The sequence below is a fragment of the Triturus cristatus genome, chromosome 2_1, assembly GCF_964204655.1.
Source record: "Triturus cristatus chromosome 2_1, aTriCri1.1, whole genome shotgun sequence".
In the NCBI taxonomy this organism is placed as follows: Eukaryota; Metazoa; Chordata; class Amphibia; order Caudata; family Salamandridae; genus Triturus; species Triturus cristatus.
The window spans coordinates 547,141,300-547,158,614 of NC_140581.1; the positions used below are offsets into that span (position 1 = coordinate 547,141,300).

Genomic DNA, 17,315 nt, shown 5'->3' on the forward strand with positions numbered 1-17,315 from the left:
GGGGGCCAGCAGGCAGACCAGTACTCCAGCGCCCCCTCTGCAGCACCCTCCAAGCCCTTCTAGTCCAACCTTTCAGGGCCACCAATCGCAAGTGGGGGGCAGGATTCACCATCACCTCCCCCACTGGCTCAATATCACGTCGGGCAGGTGGGTTTTGCAGATAGTCCACCCCTCTATCCATGCCACATCAAATCCATTGCATGCCGGAGGATCACTTGGCCCTTCTCCAACATGAAGTTGCGGCTCTCTTGGCCAAGGGAGCCTTCGAGCGAGTTCCTGCCCCAGAAGTAGGTCGTGGTTGTTATTCCCACTGCTTTCTGTTGCCCAAGAAGGACAAGGGCCTGCATCCTATCTTGGATCTCAGGAACGTCAACCGCTTCCTCTGGAAGGAGAAGTTCAAAATGTTGACACTGACTCAGGTCCTGTCTGCCCTCGACCCTGGAGACTGGATGGTAGCATTGGATTTGCAGGATGCCTATTTTCACATCCCCGTCCTGCCGGCCCAGCTTTACCTACGGTTCACGGTAGGCTACGAGCACTTTCAGTTTACCGTGCTCCCCTCTGGCCTTACCAACGCCCCGCGAGTGTTCACGAAAGTGATGGCAGTGATCGCAGTTCATCTGCGCAGTCAGGGGTTCCAGTCTTCCCCTATCTTGACGACTGGTGGTTGAAGGCGGGCTTGCCTCAGGCTGTCGTCTCCCACCTCCAGACTACCGCTGACCTCCTGCATTCGCTAGAGTTCACCATCAACGTGCTGAAGTCACACCTGATTCCCTCTCAGAAGCTCCTTTTCATCGAAGCGGCTCCGCACACAGCGCAGTTTCTGGCTTATCCTCCCGAGCAGCGAGTTTGGGATATTCGGGCTATGATTCAGATCTTTCAGCCTCTATCCCGGGTTTCGGTCAGAATGACCCTGAGGCTACTGGGCCTCGTGGCCTCCTGCATCCTGCTGGTGGATTATGCCAGGTGGCATATGCGGGCTCAGCAGTGGGACCTGAAGTTCCAGCGGGCACAGCATCTGGGGAATCTTTCCGATTGCATCCAGATCTCGGAGTGCACTGCACACCAATTACAGTGGTGGCTCACGAACCAGTATTGGGTCAGCGGCAGATCCCTCTCCCTTCCCCAACCAGAGTTCACAGTAGTGACGGATGCATCACTTCTGGGATGGGGCGGCCACATGGGAGAGGCGGAGATCAGAGGCCTCTGGTCTCTGGCGGAGCCTGGGCTCCACATCAACCTTCTGGAGCTTTGGGTGATCTGTCATGCACTGAAGGCATTCCTACCGTCTGTCAAACGGAGAGTAGGGCAGGTGTTCACAGACAACACCACCGCCATATATTACTGCACAAACAGGGCGGGGTAGGGTCGTCAACCCTATGTCAGGAGGCACTTGGTTTCTGGAAGTGACTGGAACATCAGGGCATGTCCCGGGTGGCTCAACACCTGGCAGGTTCTCTAAACGCCAGGGCAGACTAACTCAGCCGCCGGTGCATGATGGATCACAAATGGCATCTTCACGCGGAAGTGGTGCATGGTCTCTTTCAGCGGTGGGGAGAGCCTTGGTTAGATCTATTCGCCACCAAAGAGAACACGCAATGTCAGCAATTCTGCATGTTAAAATTTCCAAGGCGGCACTCGCTAGGCGACGCTTTTAGTCGCGAGTGGAGTTGCGGTCTTCCATATGCCTTTCCGCCTATACCACTTCTGTCCAGAGTGCTAAAGAAGATCAAGCGCGACCGGGCCCTAGTCATTCTTGTGGCTTCGGACTGGGCACAAAGAGTCTAGTACCCCGAGCTTCTGCACATGGCCATCGATCCTCCGATCAGACTGCCCTTTCGGGAGCATCTTCTGTCACAACAGCAGGGGACGGTACTCCACCCGAACCTTTCCAGCCTCCACCTCCTTGTTTGGAGATTGAGCAGCGACCGTTGACAGCTTTTGACCTTCCTCCAGAAGTCTGTGACATAACCTTGGCAGCCAGGTGTCCCTCCACGGAAACGGTATACACCTGTAGATGGAACAAATTTGTGGCATGGTGCACAGCAAAGGCTGTGGATCCCCTTTCTGCACCCCTTTCCCCTCCTCATTCTCTCTTTGGCCCAGCAGGGCTGTGCTCTGGGCACTTTAAAAGGCTATCTTTCGGCCATTTTGGCCTTCCTTCGGCTGCCTGATCAGCCTTCTCTTTTCAAGTCCCCTATTGTAAATCGCTTCATTAAGGGCATTACTCATTTGTTTCCTCCAATTCCTTTCGTAATGCCCCAGTGACTTGAACCTGCTTCTGACCTCTCTTATGTGCGCTCCTTCCGAGCCGCTGCATAACTGTCCTCAGACTTTTGCCTCCTAAAACTTCCTTTGTGGTTGCCATCACTTCTGCTCGCAGGGTGAGTGAGCTTCAGGCTCTTTCTTCCAAACCTCCTTTTCTGGCTGTTCATCCAGAAACAGTTGTCCTTCACACTAGACCTTCTTTCCTTCCCAAAGTGGTTACCTCTTTCCACATAGGACAGACAATAACTTTGCCCACCTTCTTCCCGCATCCTTCTAAAGAAGAGGAGAGGCTCCACCGTGTGTATCCAAAACGTGCGCTTTCATTATATTTGGATCCCACAAATCAATCCCGGGTGGATGACCAGCTCTTTGTTTGGCTATATGGGCGCCAAGAAAGGTCGGGCTGTGCAAAAACAAACCATCTCTCAATATGTCGTTCTTTGCATCAAAATCTGCTATTCCTTAGCGAAAAAGGAACCTCTATTGGAGTTGCGTGCCCATTCCACCAGGTAGCTACTATTGCTTTGGGATGTTGAATCCCCCTCAATGACATCTGCCAGGCAGCTATGTGGGCTTCATTGATCACATTTACCAAACACTACTGCTTGGACAGCCAAGTCCGGAGAGACTGCTTCTTTGGCCGTTCAGTTCTCCAGGACTTTCTGGTGTGAACTTAGTTTACAGACCCACCTCCGTGGTTGGTATTGCTAGGGTATCTATTCTAAGGTGAGGAATCCATAACGAATTGTCTCTTTCAGATGAACAAGTTACTTACGTTCAGTAACGATATATCTGTAAGAGACCTAGATTAGTTATGGATTCCTCACCGCCCCACCCATCCTCCCCATTCTGCAAACTGACTTCTAGGGTAAGGAACTTCCCTTCCCGGCCAAGGGACTTCCCTTCCCGGCCCTAGTTTTGTGAACCAGTGGTCAGTGTCTTGCATGGCTCTGCGCTTCTGGCGTGGAATGTCGTGTAAAGAACTGACGTCCGTGCGCAGGAGCGGCATTTAAGTAGATAACGCAACATCATTCCGGCAATTACTACGCCAACGACGAATGCGGAGTCGACCAGCGCCACCTACCGATGTGCAGGGGTACCGCTGAAGAAAAATTCTCTGCATACAGTCTGACGCCTGGGGGTAATTCTAAGGTGAGGAATCTATAACTAATCTATGTCTCTTACAGATATATTGTTCCCGAAGGTAAGTAACTTGTTCTTTTGGTTCTTTGGTCTGCTTTGTACGTAAAATAAAGAGAAGCATTGTACCCATTTTTCTCTCCAGACTTTGCAGACTTCAAAGCCCAGATTCTCTAGTCTGACTTTCAGTGAACTGCTTCCCTTCCTGCACAGTTCCTCCTGGTAACTGCTGCCCCTGCCTCGGTGTGTTCGAGGCCCCCCTCCACCCGAAGGCACCAGCCTGCACCTCATCCCTAGTGGATCAGTAAGGAGCATCTCTGCTTGGCTGCTGCTCTGCCCTCTGTCTCTCTGCCTTCTGCCTTTTTATACTACATCTTTTTTCCTTCCTTTCATATTTTCTGCTTTTTGTCACTTGTCTTTCACGTTTTGCGCCTTTTTCCCTCCGTGTTCTTGCAACTACTCGTCCCCCTCAGCCCGCCCCCTTCAGCTTTGCTTTCCTGCTTCCTGCTTTCCCGCCTCCCAGCTAGCCAGCCCTTCCCCTCACACTACTTAATGGCACCCGCTGCATGGTAAAGGGAGCAATCTCACTGACCTTGTCAATGAACTACTTCCATTCCAGTACAGCTCTGCCTGGTAGCTGCTGCCCCTGACCGGTCTGTGTTCGAGGCCCTCCACCTGCTGGCACCTGCCTGCGCCTCATCCAAGGTGGTCCATTGGGGAGCATCTGTGCTCTGCTGCTGCTCTGCCTTCTGTCTCTCGGCTTTCTGCCTTTTTCTCCTCTGATCTCTTTTTTTCCTTCCTTTTATCTTTTCTGTCTTTTGTAACTTTTTTGTCACTTTTGTCTCTTTTCACTTTTTGCATATTTTTTCCTTCTGTGTCCCTGCTGCTGCTTGTCTGCTGCGGCCCTTCCCCGTCCAGCGCCACTTTCCTGCTTCCCCAACTCTCAGCTGTCCAGCCCTCCCCCTCACTCTACTTAATGGTGACTGTGCCAATGGCAAGCCTGTCTGCACCTGTCCATGCCTGGACTGCGCCCAGCCCTTAATTCTCTGGCCATCCACCGCTTCGACGCCATCACGCTCCATACACTCAACACCTGACACCAATTGGCCTGCCACCTCGCGTCGCCGAAGAACACCAAAGGCCTGTTCACCTGCTGCACCTGCAATTGCACATTCGCCTCCATCCGCATACCAGACCTACCAATTGCCCTACCCTCAAGACCCGGGCCTGATCACCTCAGATGTAACCTACTCAACACCCGCTCCCTCTAAAGACATGCTGTGGAGATCTTGGACCTGCTCGACTCCACCTCCACAGAAACCCTGTATAAACTCCAGTTTAGCCCTGGACATAGCAACAGCCATCCCTACGGATACAAAATCATCCACAAGGACTGCATCAACCGACATGGAGGGGGCATCATCATCATGCACAAAGACGCCCTCCTCCTCACAACTAGCTCAGACGACCGCTCACCCGACATAGAGCAACTCCACTTCCAGATCGAGGCCAACCCGACCGCCACCCTCCAAAACACACTTGTCTACAGACCTCCCGGACCCTGCCCCACCTCTTCAGTGGAGCCATAGCTAACTTCTTCATTCACCATGCTCTCACCTCAACGGACTACTTTCTCCTTGGCTATCTCAATTTCCACCTGGACAGCCTCGAAGACCGCATATCCCTAATGGAGAACCTCGCCACCATCGGACTCAACCAACCGGCCACAACCCCAACCCACTCAGCAGGACACATACTCAACCACATCTTCTCTGCAAGCACCACCATCTCAGCCACACCTCTGAGCCTCACTGGACCGACCACCACTGTGCCTACTTCTCCTTCACTAAACTCACTGTACGCCACCACGCCTACCGTGATTGTCGCAGAAGCTGGAACAAGGTCACCAAATGCCAGTTCAACATCTCCCTCAGCAAGACCCCACCACAGACCTACATGGACGCCAACATCTGCGCCAGCACAGTGGCCTCCCTCAAGAAATCATCAGGCAAGCGGCCCTCCAAGAAAGCCATTCTCTTCTGCCCTCCAAGAGTCGATGTGCACCTGCAGAAGATTCAAGAAAAGTTGGAGGAGCAGCAATATCACAGTAGACCACACAGCCTTCAAATCCGCCGTCACTACACACCACCACCTCACCAGAAGAACAAAGAAAGCAGTCATCGAGGAACGCATCAACGCACACAACAAAGAACTTTGCCATAGTCGAAGATTTCGCCAAACCCAGCACAGAAAAAGCAGAAACCCCTCCCCCCGCCCCAAGACCTCTGCGACAAACTTGTGAACTTATTCCACCACAAGATCAAGGAGATCTACGACAACTAAGCAACCCAAGACTCTTCCACCCCACCAAAACCACCCCACCCAATGGCTCCAGCACCCAGCAGACCTTGACCAACTGGACTACCCTCACCTCTGACAACACCTCCAGGATCATGAAGAGTATCGCCTCCGGAGCCCCCTCTTATCCCTTCCCTCACCACATCTTCAGCGGAGCTCGCACCTCCATCGCACCCGAACTGTACCACACCAATTGCTCCATCCAGTCTGTAACTTTCCTGTAAGACTGGAAGCACGGAGAGATTAACCCCCTGCTGAAGAAACTTTCTGCCAACACGACGGACCTCAAGAACTACTGACCAATCTCTCTGCGCCCCTTCCCAGCCAAAGTCATTGAGAAAGGCATCAACGCCCAACTCTTGAGTTTGTCGAAACAAGCAACATCCTGGACCTCTCCCAATCGGGCTTCAGAAGAAACCACATCACTGAGACGGCTCTCCATGCCACTACAGATAACATCCACATCCTCCTCGACGAAGGTGAGACTGCAGCCCTCATCCTCCTGGACCTCTCGGTTCTTTCAACAGTCTTCCACCACACCCTCTGCGCAAGACTCCACAACGCCGGACCTCCTCCTTCCTCACCAGCCGAACGCTGAGAGCCTGACTTCCAACCTTCAAATCAGAACCCACAGAGATCAGCTGCTTAATGTCTCGGGGATCCTCTCTGAGCCCCACCCTCTTTAACATCAAAGTGGCCCCACTTTTAGGCATTATCAGAAGCCACATACTCAACATAGTCTCCTACGCTGACGACACCCAGCTTATTCTCTCCCTCACAGACTAACCCACAGCCGCCAAGAGCAACTTCCACGACGGGATGAAGGCAGTCACCACCTGGATGAAGGACAGCTGCCTCAAGCTTAAATCGAACAAGACCCAAGTCCTAATATTGGGCTCCTCTCCCTCCGCTTGGGACAGAGCTTGGTAGCCTGCAGTGCTCGAAATCCCCTCTACTCCTATGGACCACGCACCAAACCTATGCATCATCCTGGCCTCCTCATTCTCAATGAACCACCTAATCCATGCCACCTTGTCCTCCTGCTGCCACACGCTCTGCCTCCTTCATAAGATCTTCATGAGGATCCCCATTGAGTCCAGGGAATCGGTCACCCATGCTCTCAGCAGCAGACTCGACTACGGTAACACTCTACGCGGGCACCTCCCAAAAACTAAAAAAAAAAAGCAAACCGACCAGAATGCCTCTACATGGTGAGTATTTTCCCCATCAGAGCTGCTCCTTTTAGTAGGGCAAAAGAGCTTACTTGTTCACCATGCCATGGGGACGTTCTGGAACTCCTCTTGTAAATGTCAGACCTGGAAATACATGCCCAAAGTGAAGGGCCATTTCTACGACCTACATGCAAGATGTCACGGAATAGTTGGGAATTTCCCCCCAGCGTTTGCACATTTGAAACTATTTCTGTTCAAACCACCATAATGGTGCTGGCAATCCACACAGAAGGAACATTTTTGGCAATTGTGTGGAAATAGGGTGTATTACATGGTGTCATTGTGCGACCTCACAAGGTGATACTTACCAAAACCCTTAGCACACTTAGGTTTAGTTTGTCAAACCTTCAGCTTAACCCTGGGTAGCTGTAGCTCTAAGCAGCAAGACTTACACAAAGGAACAAGTGGAAAGCATTTAAACAGCACCAAAAAAATTGAAGAAGAAATCAACAAGACACAAAAGAAATCCAACACCAGTCTATAAAAATAGACTGCATTTTTCTGTATTTTTAGACACTAAAACGAAAACATCAACCGGAGGATTCCCGAGATATAGAATTTACAAGATATAGTAAATCCAAGCATTTCAATCAATAGCAAGCAATCATTGGCAAATGTAGCAAATTTGACTATTAAAAACTTTTTCAGCAAAACGTTTATGGTAGCTGTAATGTGGTTATGTAGAGTCACTTTGGGTGACCAACTCCAGTAGGGAGCTAGTCAGGGGGACCAGCAAGGTCCTCAGAAACGGATACCATAACAGGTGAAACAGTCTACAGTCAGTTCCAGGCACTTGTATCCTTTGCAGGGCCTTCCTATAGAAGCGGTCCTGATGCAAGGGATGAGGTATGTTGAAGATGCTCAAAGGATGCTGTTGACGGGGATATCTGAAAGAAACACGTTAGTTAGATTCCTCACCTTAGAATATTCCCAGGCGTCAGGCTGGTTCCGGAAAGATTTTCGTCAGCAATACCCTTGCGCGTCGCTAGGCATTGTCTGCGGCTCCGCGTCCGTCGTCAGCGTCGTGCACCGGGATGACGTCGTCGGAGTACTTAGACGCCGCCCTAGCGCGCTGATGTCAGTTCTTCTTTTTTCCGCGCCAGACAGCGCCGATCCGGGAAGAGCATACCCTTTTAGTCACTTTTTGACTAAACTTTTTTGATCTCCTTTGGTTCTATTCTCGTCGACTCGACTCTGGTGCCTTTAGGGAAGCCTGGCTTTAAAGCTTGTGACTCCTGTCACCGACTGATATCGGTTACGGACCACCACCGCCGGTGCCTCTATTGCCTTGGGGCCAACCACGATGCTGAGTCGTGCCCCGACAGCCGGGCCTTGACTTCGAAGGCTAGACGGGAGCGTCCCGCAAGCTCCTCGAGCCCCGGCAGTCGGCTGGAGGAGGTCGAGGGACCGGTCGCGGGGCCGCAGCCATCAACGCCACTCGTCGGGTTCAAAGTCTTCGGGTAAGTCGAAGCATAGCAAGAAGTCCAAGAAGCGACATTGCTTTTCGGGCTCCCCTCGCCGGTCGCGCGACTCGGCTGAGGGTTCGGGTGGTACCACCCACTCGGCTCCGTCGGAGTCCTGTTCGTCCCCATACCCGCCGGTCCCTGGGACTGACGCGATCAGTGCCTTCCTCATGGCCATTAGAGGCCTGGCTCCGCCGTCGACGCGCCTTCGGGCCCCGCGGGCTCGGCTGGGAGGCCTAGCGAGCCGGCGGCCCCGGCGCCATCGTCGACTCAGGTCCCGACGATGCAGGTCCCCGCGGGATCCAGGCCTGGATCCCTGTCGGCGCCGGTCGACCTCACGACCCCTCCGCTGGCGCCGACACCGGTGCCACCCCCGGCGCCGCCTTCGGACGACGCTGTACCTCAGTTTAGTCCCGGTCTGGGCCCGGTGTCGGAGCGACGCCGATGGGTGGAAATTTCATCTTCCGCCCGGCTCCGATCATTCCACCTGTCTACCAGGAATCAGATGACGGCGATGACTGGGAGGGGTCTGAAGACCCTCTGGCCCAGCAGGGACAGTTGTCTCAGGACTGGGCAGACGAGCTGGAGGATGCCAGTGGTCTTGATACCTCCCCTGACACTGGCTTCATCTCTCCTCCGACCGTGGCTTCGGAGGAAGGTGCTGCATTTTCTGTGGTGCTGCGCAAGGCGTCCGAAGCCCTTGGGCTGGAGCTACCTGCTGTGGCCGTGAGGACTAACCTCCTCACTGAAGTGCTCCAACTGTCCGCAAGCTCCTCGGAGCCTCTGCTGCAGTTTAATGAAGCACTAGTTGACGTTGTGAAGGGCACTTGATCCAAGCCCTCCACAGTACCTCCTGTGGACCGGAACGTGGACCGGTGCCACTGCCCTGCACTGGACGATCCCAGTTTTCTGTCCATGCACCCCACGCCCGAGAGCCTGGTTATCCAGGCCTCTACTTCCCAGACCTCCTTCCCATCCGCTCCCCCTGATCGGGAATCCAAGAGACTAGAACAGTTTGGTAAGAAGCTGTTCTCCTCCCTTAGTTTGGGATTGCGGTCTATTAACACCGCTTGTCTTTTGGACCGTTACTCCCACTCCCTGTGGGATACGGTGGAGGACGTGCTGCCCCAGTGTCCGGAGGAGGCCCGGACTCGGCTCGCCAGGCTCTTGCCGAGGGGCGGGATGCAGCGCGGCATGCAATCCGATGTGGACTGGACGCTACAGACTCGCTGGGTAGGGCAATGTCGACCACGGTGGCGCTTCGTCGCCACGCCTGGCTGCGGTCCACGAGTTTTTCTGGGTATGTCCAGAGCACCCTCATGGACGTGCCCTTCGATGGCAGTCGCCTTTTTGGTGACAAAGCGGATAGTGCGCTGGAGCGCTTTAAGGACTCCAGGGCTACGGCCAAGTCCTTGGGCCTCTCGGCCCCGCGCCTGCAAACTTCCGCTTTTTGCCCCTTTCGTGGCCAAAGAAGGGGCGCCCCCTGACGTCCGCCTAGCCACAGGCTGCAGAACCAACCTCCACACGGTCGCGGACGTAGATTCCGCCGAGGTGGTACAGGGGGACAACGTGCCTGTCTGTCCACATCTACCCCAGCAGCATCCGCCTCAAAGCCCTCCTAGTCCGTGCTTTCAGTCCCATTCCACACCAGTGGGAGGCAGAGTTCGCCATCACCTACTCCACTGGCGTTCCATCACGTCGGACAGGTGGGTGCTGCAAATCGTCCGAAGGGGCTACTCCCTCCCCTTCGAGGCGACCCCTCCAGCCATGCCACTGCAGTACCACCGCATGTCGGAGGATCACTTGAAACTTCTACAGGAGGAAGTTATGGCCCTCTTGGCCAAGGGGGCCATCGAGCGAGTTCCTGGTCCAGAAGTAGGTCGTGGTTGTTATTCCCACTATTTTCTGGTTCCCAAGAAGGGCAAAGGGGGCCTACGCCCTATCTTGGACCTCAGGAGTGTCAACGCCTTCCTCCGGAAGGAGAAGTTTAAGATGCTCACCTTAGCTCAGGTTCTGGCTGCCCTAGACCCTGGAGACTGGATGGTAGCGTTGGACTTGCAGGACGCTTATTTGCACATCCCCGTCCTGCCTGCCGGCGTTACCTGCGGTTCATGGTGGGCCCAGAGCATTTTCTGTTTACCGTGCTCCCCTTCGGCCTCACCAGTGCCCCTCGGGTGTTCACGAAAGTGATGGCGGTGGACTCAGCTCATCTGCGCAGATTAGGGGTTCCAGTTTTCCCCTAACTCGACGACTGGTTGCTGAAGGCGGGCTCGCCCCAGCCAGTCGTCTCCCACCTCCAGACTACGGCCGACCTCTTGCATTTGCTGGGGTTCTCCATCAATGTGCCGAAGTCGCATCTGAGTCCCTCCCAGAAGCTCCTCTTCATCGGAGCGGTTCTGGACTCGGCGCAGTTCCGGGCCTATCCTCCGGAACAGCGGGTCCGGGATATTCAGGCTCTGATTCCCATCTTTCGGCCTCTATCCCGGGTTTCGGTCAGGTTGGTTCTGCGGCTTCTGGGTCTGATGGCCTCCTGCATCCTATTGGTGCATCATGCCAGGTGGCGAATGCGGGCTCTGCAGTGGGACCTGAAGTTTCAGTGGCCCAGCATCAGAGCAACCTGTCATACCATGTCTTGATCTCGGAGGGCACTGCACGACAGTTGCAGTGGTGGCTCATGGACCGCGATTGGGTCAGTGGCAGATCCCTCTCCCTACCCCAACCGGAGCACGTAGTGGTGACGGATGCGTCCCTCCTGGGATGGGGGGGGGGCCACATGGGAGAGGCGGAGATCAGAGGCTTCTGGTCTGCGGCGGAGTCCCTGCTCCATATCAACCTTCTGGAGCTGAGGGCGATCTGACTTGCACTGAGGCATTCCTTCCCTCTGTCCGGGGAAGTGTAGTGCAGGTGTTCACGGACAACACCACCGCCATGTGGTATTGCAACAAACAGGGTGGGGTGGGGTCGTGGACCCTTTGTCAGGAGGCTCTGCGCCTCTGGACATGGCTGGGACATCAGGGCATCACCCTGGCGGTTCAACATCTGGCGGGCTCTATGAACGCCAGAGCAGATGAACTCAGCCGCCGGTGCATGATGGATCACGAATGGCATCTAAACTGGGACGTGGCGCAAGGCCTCTTGCGGCAGTGGGGAGAGCCTTGGTTAGATCTATTCGCCACCGAAGAGAATGCGCAATGTCAGCAGTTCTGCGCGTTGAGTTTCCATGGCGGCACTCACTAGGGGACGCCTTTCATCGCGAGTGAAGTTGCGGTGTGTTGTACGCCTTTCCGCCTATACCACTTCTGCCCAGAGTGCTTAAGAAGATCAGGCACGACCGGGCCCAAGTCATCTTGGTGGCTCCGGATTGGGCACGAAGATACTGGTATCCCGAGCTACTCAGTCTGTCGATCGATCCTCCGATACGACTGCCTCTTCAGAAGGACCTTCTGTCGCAGCAGCAGGGGACGGTCCTCCACCCGAACCTGTCCAGTCTCCACCTGTTATTCTGGCAGCCAGGCATCCCTCCACAAAATCGGTATACACCTGCAGGTGGAACAAATTTGTGGCATGGTACACAGCAAAGGCTGTGGATCCCCTTTCCGCCCCTCTTTCTGAGGTTCTCCTCTTTCTCCTTTCCCTCGCCCAGCAGGGCTCTGCCCTGGGCACCCTCAAGGGATATCTTTCAGCTATTTCTGCTTTCTTACGGCTTCCTGATCAGCCTTCTCTTTTCAAATCCCCTGTTGTTTCCCGATTCTTTAAGGGCATTACTCACATGTTTCATCCTGTCCCTTTCGTAATGCCTCTTTTGCATCCGGACAAAGTTGTTCTCAGGACTCGTCCTTCCTTTCTCCCTAAGGTGGTAATTGCCTTTCACATCGGGCAGTCTGTTACGTTGCCCACCTTCTTCCTGCCTCCGCATCCCTCGAAAGAGTAAGAGAGGCTCCACCGTCTGGACCCAAAATGGGCACTGTCCTTTTATTTGGACCGCACCAAGCAGTTCCGGGTGGACGACCAACTCTTTGTTGGCTACGTGGACGCTAAGAAGGGGCGGGCGGTGCACAAGCGTACCATCACTCGGTGGGTCGTTTTGTGTATCAAGGCCTGTTACTCCTTAGCTAAAAAGGAACCTCCTGTAGGTCTGAGGGCCCCTTCCACTCGGGCCACAGCGGCAACAACTGCCCTGGGCAAGGGAGTCCCCTTGCAGGACATTTGTCAGGCAGCAACGTGGGCTTCGCTGCACACGTTTGCTAAACATTACTGCCTGAACAGCCAAGTCCGGAGAGACGGCTTCTTTGGCCGTTCTGTTCTCCAGGACTTTCTGGTGTGATCTTGGTTTGCAGACCCACCACCGGGGTTGGTATGGCTGGGGTAAAGGTGAGGAATCTAACTAACGTGTTTCTTTCAGATGAACAAGTTACTTACCTTCGGTAACGATATATCTGTAAGAAACATTATTTAGTTAGATTCCTCACCGACCCACCCATTCTCCCCGTTCTGCGAACCGATATCTAGGGTTTAGGTTATCCCTTTCAGGGCTCTAGAATTTTTTGGCACCAGTGTCGGTCTCTTGCATGACTCTGCGTTCCTGGCGCGGAAAGCTATGTACAAGAACTGACGTCAGCGCGCAAGAGTGGCGTCTAAGTACTCCGACGTTATCCCGGCGCACGACACCGATGAAGGACGCGGAGCCGCAGACGATGTCTAGCGACGCGCAAGGGTATTGCTGACGAAAATCTTTCCGGATCCAGCCTGACGCCTGGGGATATTCTGAGGTGAGGAATCTAACTAACTAATGTTTCTTACAGATATATCGTTACCGAAGGTAAGTAACTTGTTTGTTGCGGTGACTACTACCCGGTCCATGACTGGGTTGAGGTGGTCTTGCTAACGAGATTGACCCCCTCAAAGTCCGCTCGGTGCTGGCAGCAGTTCAGACGCCACTGAACTACCAGTCACCTAGTATCTGGGCCACTGGCCAATCATTCCTAGGTCGAGAACTCATCCATTGGAGGTCCCAGCTAGACTCCGACGACACTTCTGAGCTCAGTGAATTGTGGTGCAACTGTTTGCAGCAGGTCCTGGCCCCTAGTTCTTCACATCTGAGGTGGGATGAAGACCGTGGGCTACCAAATGGCCCCAGCTGGCTATTTTCTGCTTTTGTGTCTCTATGCTGTGAACATGAGGTCAGCTAGCACTTGGAGTCTCTTGTCTTTGTCTAGGCTCTGGAGATGACTTCTCCCTGAGCAGGACACGGAATGGCCAATCCCTCTTCTTTGCTAGCCAGCAGGTGCAGTCCACAATGGTGCAGACTCTCTTTGCTGGCTCCATAGTGCAGCAGGGTAGTCCTCCCTTGGTCCTTCTTCCAGTTTGGGATGCCATGGGTATCCTGTTCACGCTCAGAAAATGCCCTCAGACTGCCATGTTCCATCCCACCCAATACCAACTTTCTGTGAATGCACCCTTCTACCCACCACCTATATGGCAGGATCCCTCTCCTGTTGTGTGGTACTCTTTAACCCAACCCAGCGGTGTGGCTACCAAGGGGACTACCCTCCCTTGGAAAACAAGTTTGCAAACTGGTTTGCCCTCTCCTGGCTCTAGGCCCAGCCTGCCTGCCTAAACAATGGAGCAGCCTCTCTCCCAAGTGTTTACCCTTCAAAGACGGCGTCTGCTTTGAAGCTCATGTTTTGGGCTAACACCTGTTTGGCTTCCTGCAGACGGGAGGTGACCTTTCCTTCCAGGGCAGGCTCCCTCAGTCTCAGGGCTGTCTCAGTGACGGGGCCCTCGTGTGCGACTAGTTTCGGCTTGGGAGACTAAAGGTAACAAAGTGGCAACTTTGCAAAAGTTGCACACTGCAACTTGTTACATGAATTTCGACCTGAGAATCAAGTTGGGCCTAATGTAACAAGTTGTTTGATACAATGGATGACTGATGATGGTTTCACTGTGCCACATTTAGTAAAGCTGATTGGTCAGCATGTAGCTCAGTACTTGCCAATGGGGCGACCAAGTTTTTCCATAGTAAAAAAAACAGTTTCACAATGAAAATACATGTTCTGCCCATGAGATATGTTGCAGCCTGCCTTGGGACTCACTAGGCCTGCCAGAGGAGTGACTTACACATATGCCATGGGAAAGTATGGCTTTGCCATTACTTTAAGTGGCAAAGTCGGACTAACAGTTGCAATTGCTCTTCCAATCTGAAAATTGCAGGCTTTAGGTCTCGATTAACTCTCATCACACCCAAGTTGACACAACCAGTGCTGCAGTCCCTGGGGTGACCCTCTAACTTACAGGCCCTGGGTACTGTTTACTAGGGACTTAAAGGTAAGTTAGCTTAGCAAGTTGGGTATAAGCTAATTCATCAGACCTGCTTAAGGGTAAGGGCACAGGTACTGACGTCTGGTTAGCAGGCCCCACTGCACTCTCTGAATTGAAAAACCAACAGCATCAGTCCAAATACTTGGGGGTAATCATACAAAAAGAAGCATTTCCTTATAGAAATTGAATCTCTTGATCTGCCCTAAATTGGCTCTCCAGTCTTGCCATTTCTAGTGCGCGTCAAGACTGCCCAGTTGGTAATGTTAAAGGCCCGCAGCTGTGCAATAGGGACACTGTCTACCACCACCACCTTAATGGTATGGTGGAACGCAGGGAAGGCTGATATCCTGTTAGTTTTATCCTCTATATTAGGCTGTTTTTGCATGAGATCACTAAAACACCATTTTGATTCAACCTCAATGAAACAGAATTTAAGGAAAAGATGCACAACTTTCTAAGCCTTACTTAACAATGGTAAGTAACATTTCCTATTGTTAGTCAGAATTCATGTAAGACAAAAAAAATGTATATATTCAACAACAGTGTGCTTGTATTTGCCACCTAGTAAACGTCATAGTCTAGGATAGAGTAGAGCAGTATTTAATCAGTGTGGTGTTGAGAATAAGTCATTTACAGTGCTGCAAGTCATATTCAGCTGAATAATAGTTGATTTCCAGGCTCGATTTATTGTTGACCATGGTGTGTTCAATTTCTGGTTTTCTGTAGGCAAAGGTAAAAGATGGAAAAACTTATATTTCATCCTAGAAGGAAATGATGCACAGCTTATTTTTTTTGAAAGTGAAAAACGTGCTACCAAACCCAAAGGGCTGATAGATCTATCAGTTTGTTCTGTTCATGGTGTCCATGACAGTTTATTTTCCAGGTAAGAGATTTCTACCTTTCTGTTTTCAGTTATGCTGTTCATACCTTATACTGAAGAAAATTCAATGTTTTCTTAAATATTTTCTGTGACTGAAAATATAATTTACAAACAAATGTGAAACCTTCTCTCGCCAATGGTCCTGGGTATCAGACAAATGACAAAAATACTGTTCCCTAAAATCATTATAACCAGCGAGTCTCTAATTGCGTGAGCCACACCCATGCCTTTGTGGAGTCTCCAGGGTTTAACTTTAGTTAATCGTTTCAATGTATAGCAGGGCACCGATCAAGATGGACCAGTGATTTTATGAAATGCTTAAACATACCCACAAAAATGTTAGCGATTGTGTAGGCCGGTAGATTATCTAAGGAAATATGAATATATGTTTTGCAAGACTTTGACATCTTCAATGGCTCTGAGATGACTGCTGTTGCTGTGAAGTCACTGTTGACTTCCAATCTTTTGTTTCAAGTATTTTCAGGACTGTGTTTCAGGGCTTTATTCTTTTCTTCTGATGTTATTTCAGCTTCATCCCACATGCTATTGACTTTTAACCACAAATAATCTTGTGAATTGGTTGATGATGGCCAGCTAGAGCTGCAAATAACTAATGCATTCTTCATAGAGAACTTTATGTATTTATTTCACAATTTTATATAACATTCTTGCACTGTAAGTATTGGGTGCTGTTACATCTGGTACCTTGGCGTGGGTCTCCCTTCCATTTTTGCTGTTGCCTCATGTGTTTTTGCTGGTGTTAGATGCTTTGGACACTGTACCACTGCTGTACAGTGCAAGTGCTCCCTATTGTAAATTGATGTATGGATTATTGATTCCATGATTGGCTGATTTGGTTTACTTGTCAGACCCTAGTACAGTGCAACAGGAGTGCCCAGGGCTTGTAAATCCAAATGCTGCTGGTGGGATTGCAGCACTGGTTGTGCCACCCACAGACGCAGCCTGTAAAAGTGTGTCTAAGGCCTGCCATTGCAGAGCCTGCGTGCAGTCTGGTACTGTCATGCTGACTGGGCAAGTGCACCCACTTGCCAGTCCCTAAACTTTCCCTTTTCTTCATATCAGACACCCCTATGGTAGGCCCAAGCGCAGGGTGCATTGTACGTATAAGGTAGGACATGCCCTGGTGTGTGTGGCATGTTCTAATAGTGAATTACTGCCATGTTCGTTTTATCACTATTGCAATGCTACCTGTTCTCCATAGGCCAGAATGGGCAGTTTGATTATTACATCTTATAATCCTAACTGACTCAGGGAACATGGTAGAAATACGAATTTAGTATGACTGAACTCAGAATGATAAAATGCATCTTTTAGTGAAGTTGGTTTTAACATTCTGTGTTTGAAAATACCACTTTTAGAAAGTAGGTATTTTCTTGTCTAACCATCCAAACCTGCCTCTGCTAGGCTGTGTATTCCTTGTCTGGAGTTTGAGTGACAGGGGTTGGGAGATTCCAGGAGGCCCGGTGAGTCAGCTCAGGGCTGAATAGAGATCTGCATCTAGATGGGTGGGAGGAGTTGCACCTGGGACCTGAATAGGGCTGTGACTTCCCTCCACAATGCTGGCTCCACCTCCTGTGGTGCGTCTGATGTCTCTGCCCTGCACTCTGAAAGGAAAAAAGGAGTCTTGTTAACAAA

The 17,315-nt window shown here is 51.9% G+C and overlaps 1 protein-coding gene across 2 annotated transcripts in view; it reads left to right on the forward strand.

Moving 5' to 3' along the window:
• The window catches only part of RASA1 (RAS p21 protein activator 1), a 1,052,852-nt gene that overhangs the window by 302,558 nt on the left and 732,979 nt on the right, over nt 1-17,315 (forward strand). For both annotated transcript variants that reach the window (XM_085632428.1, XM_085632429.1), the window contains exon 11: nt 15,506-15,662. In XM_085632428.1, the coding sequence (XP_085488554.1) occupies nt 15,506-15,662 (157 nt within the window). The remainder of the gene's footprint in view (nt 1-15,505; nt 15,663-17,315) is intronic.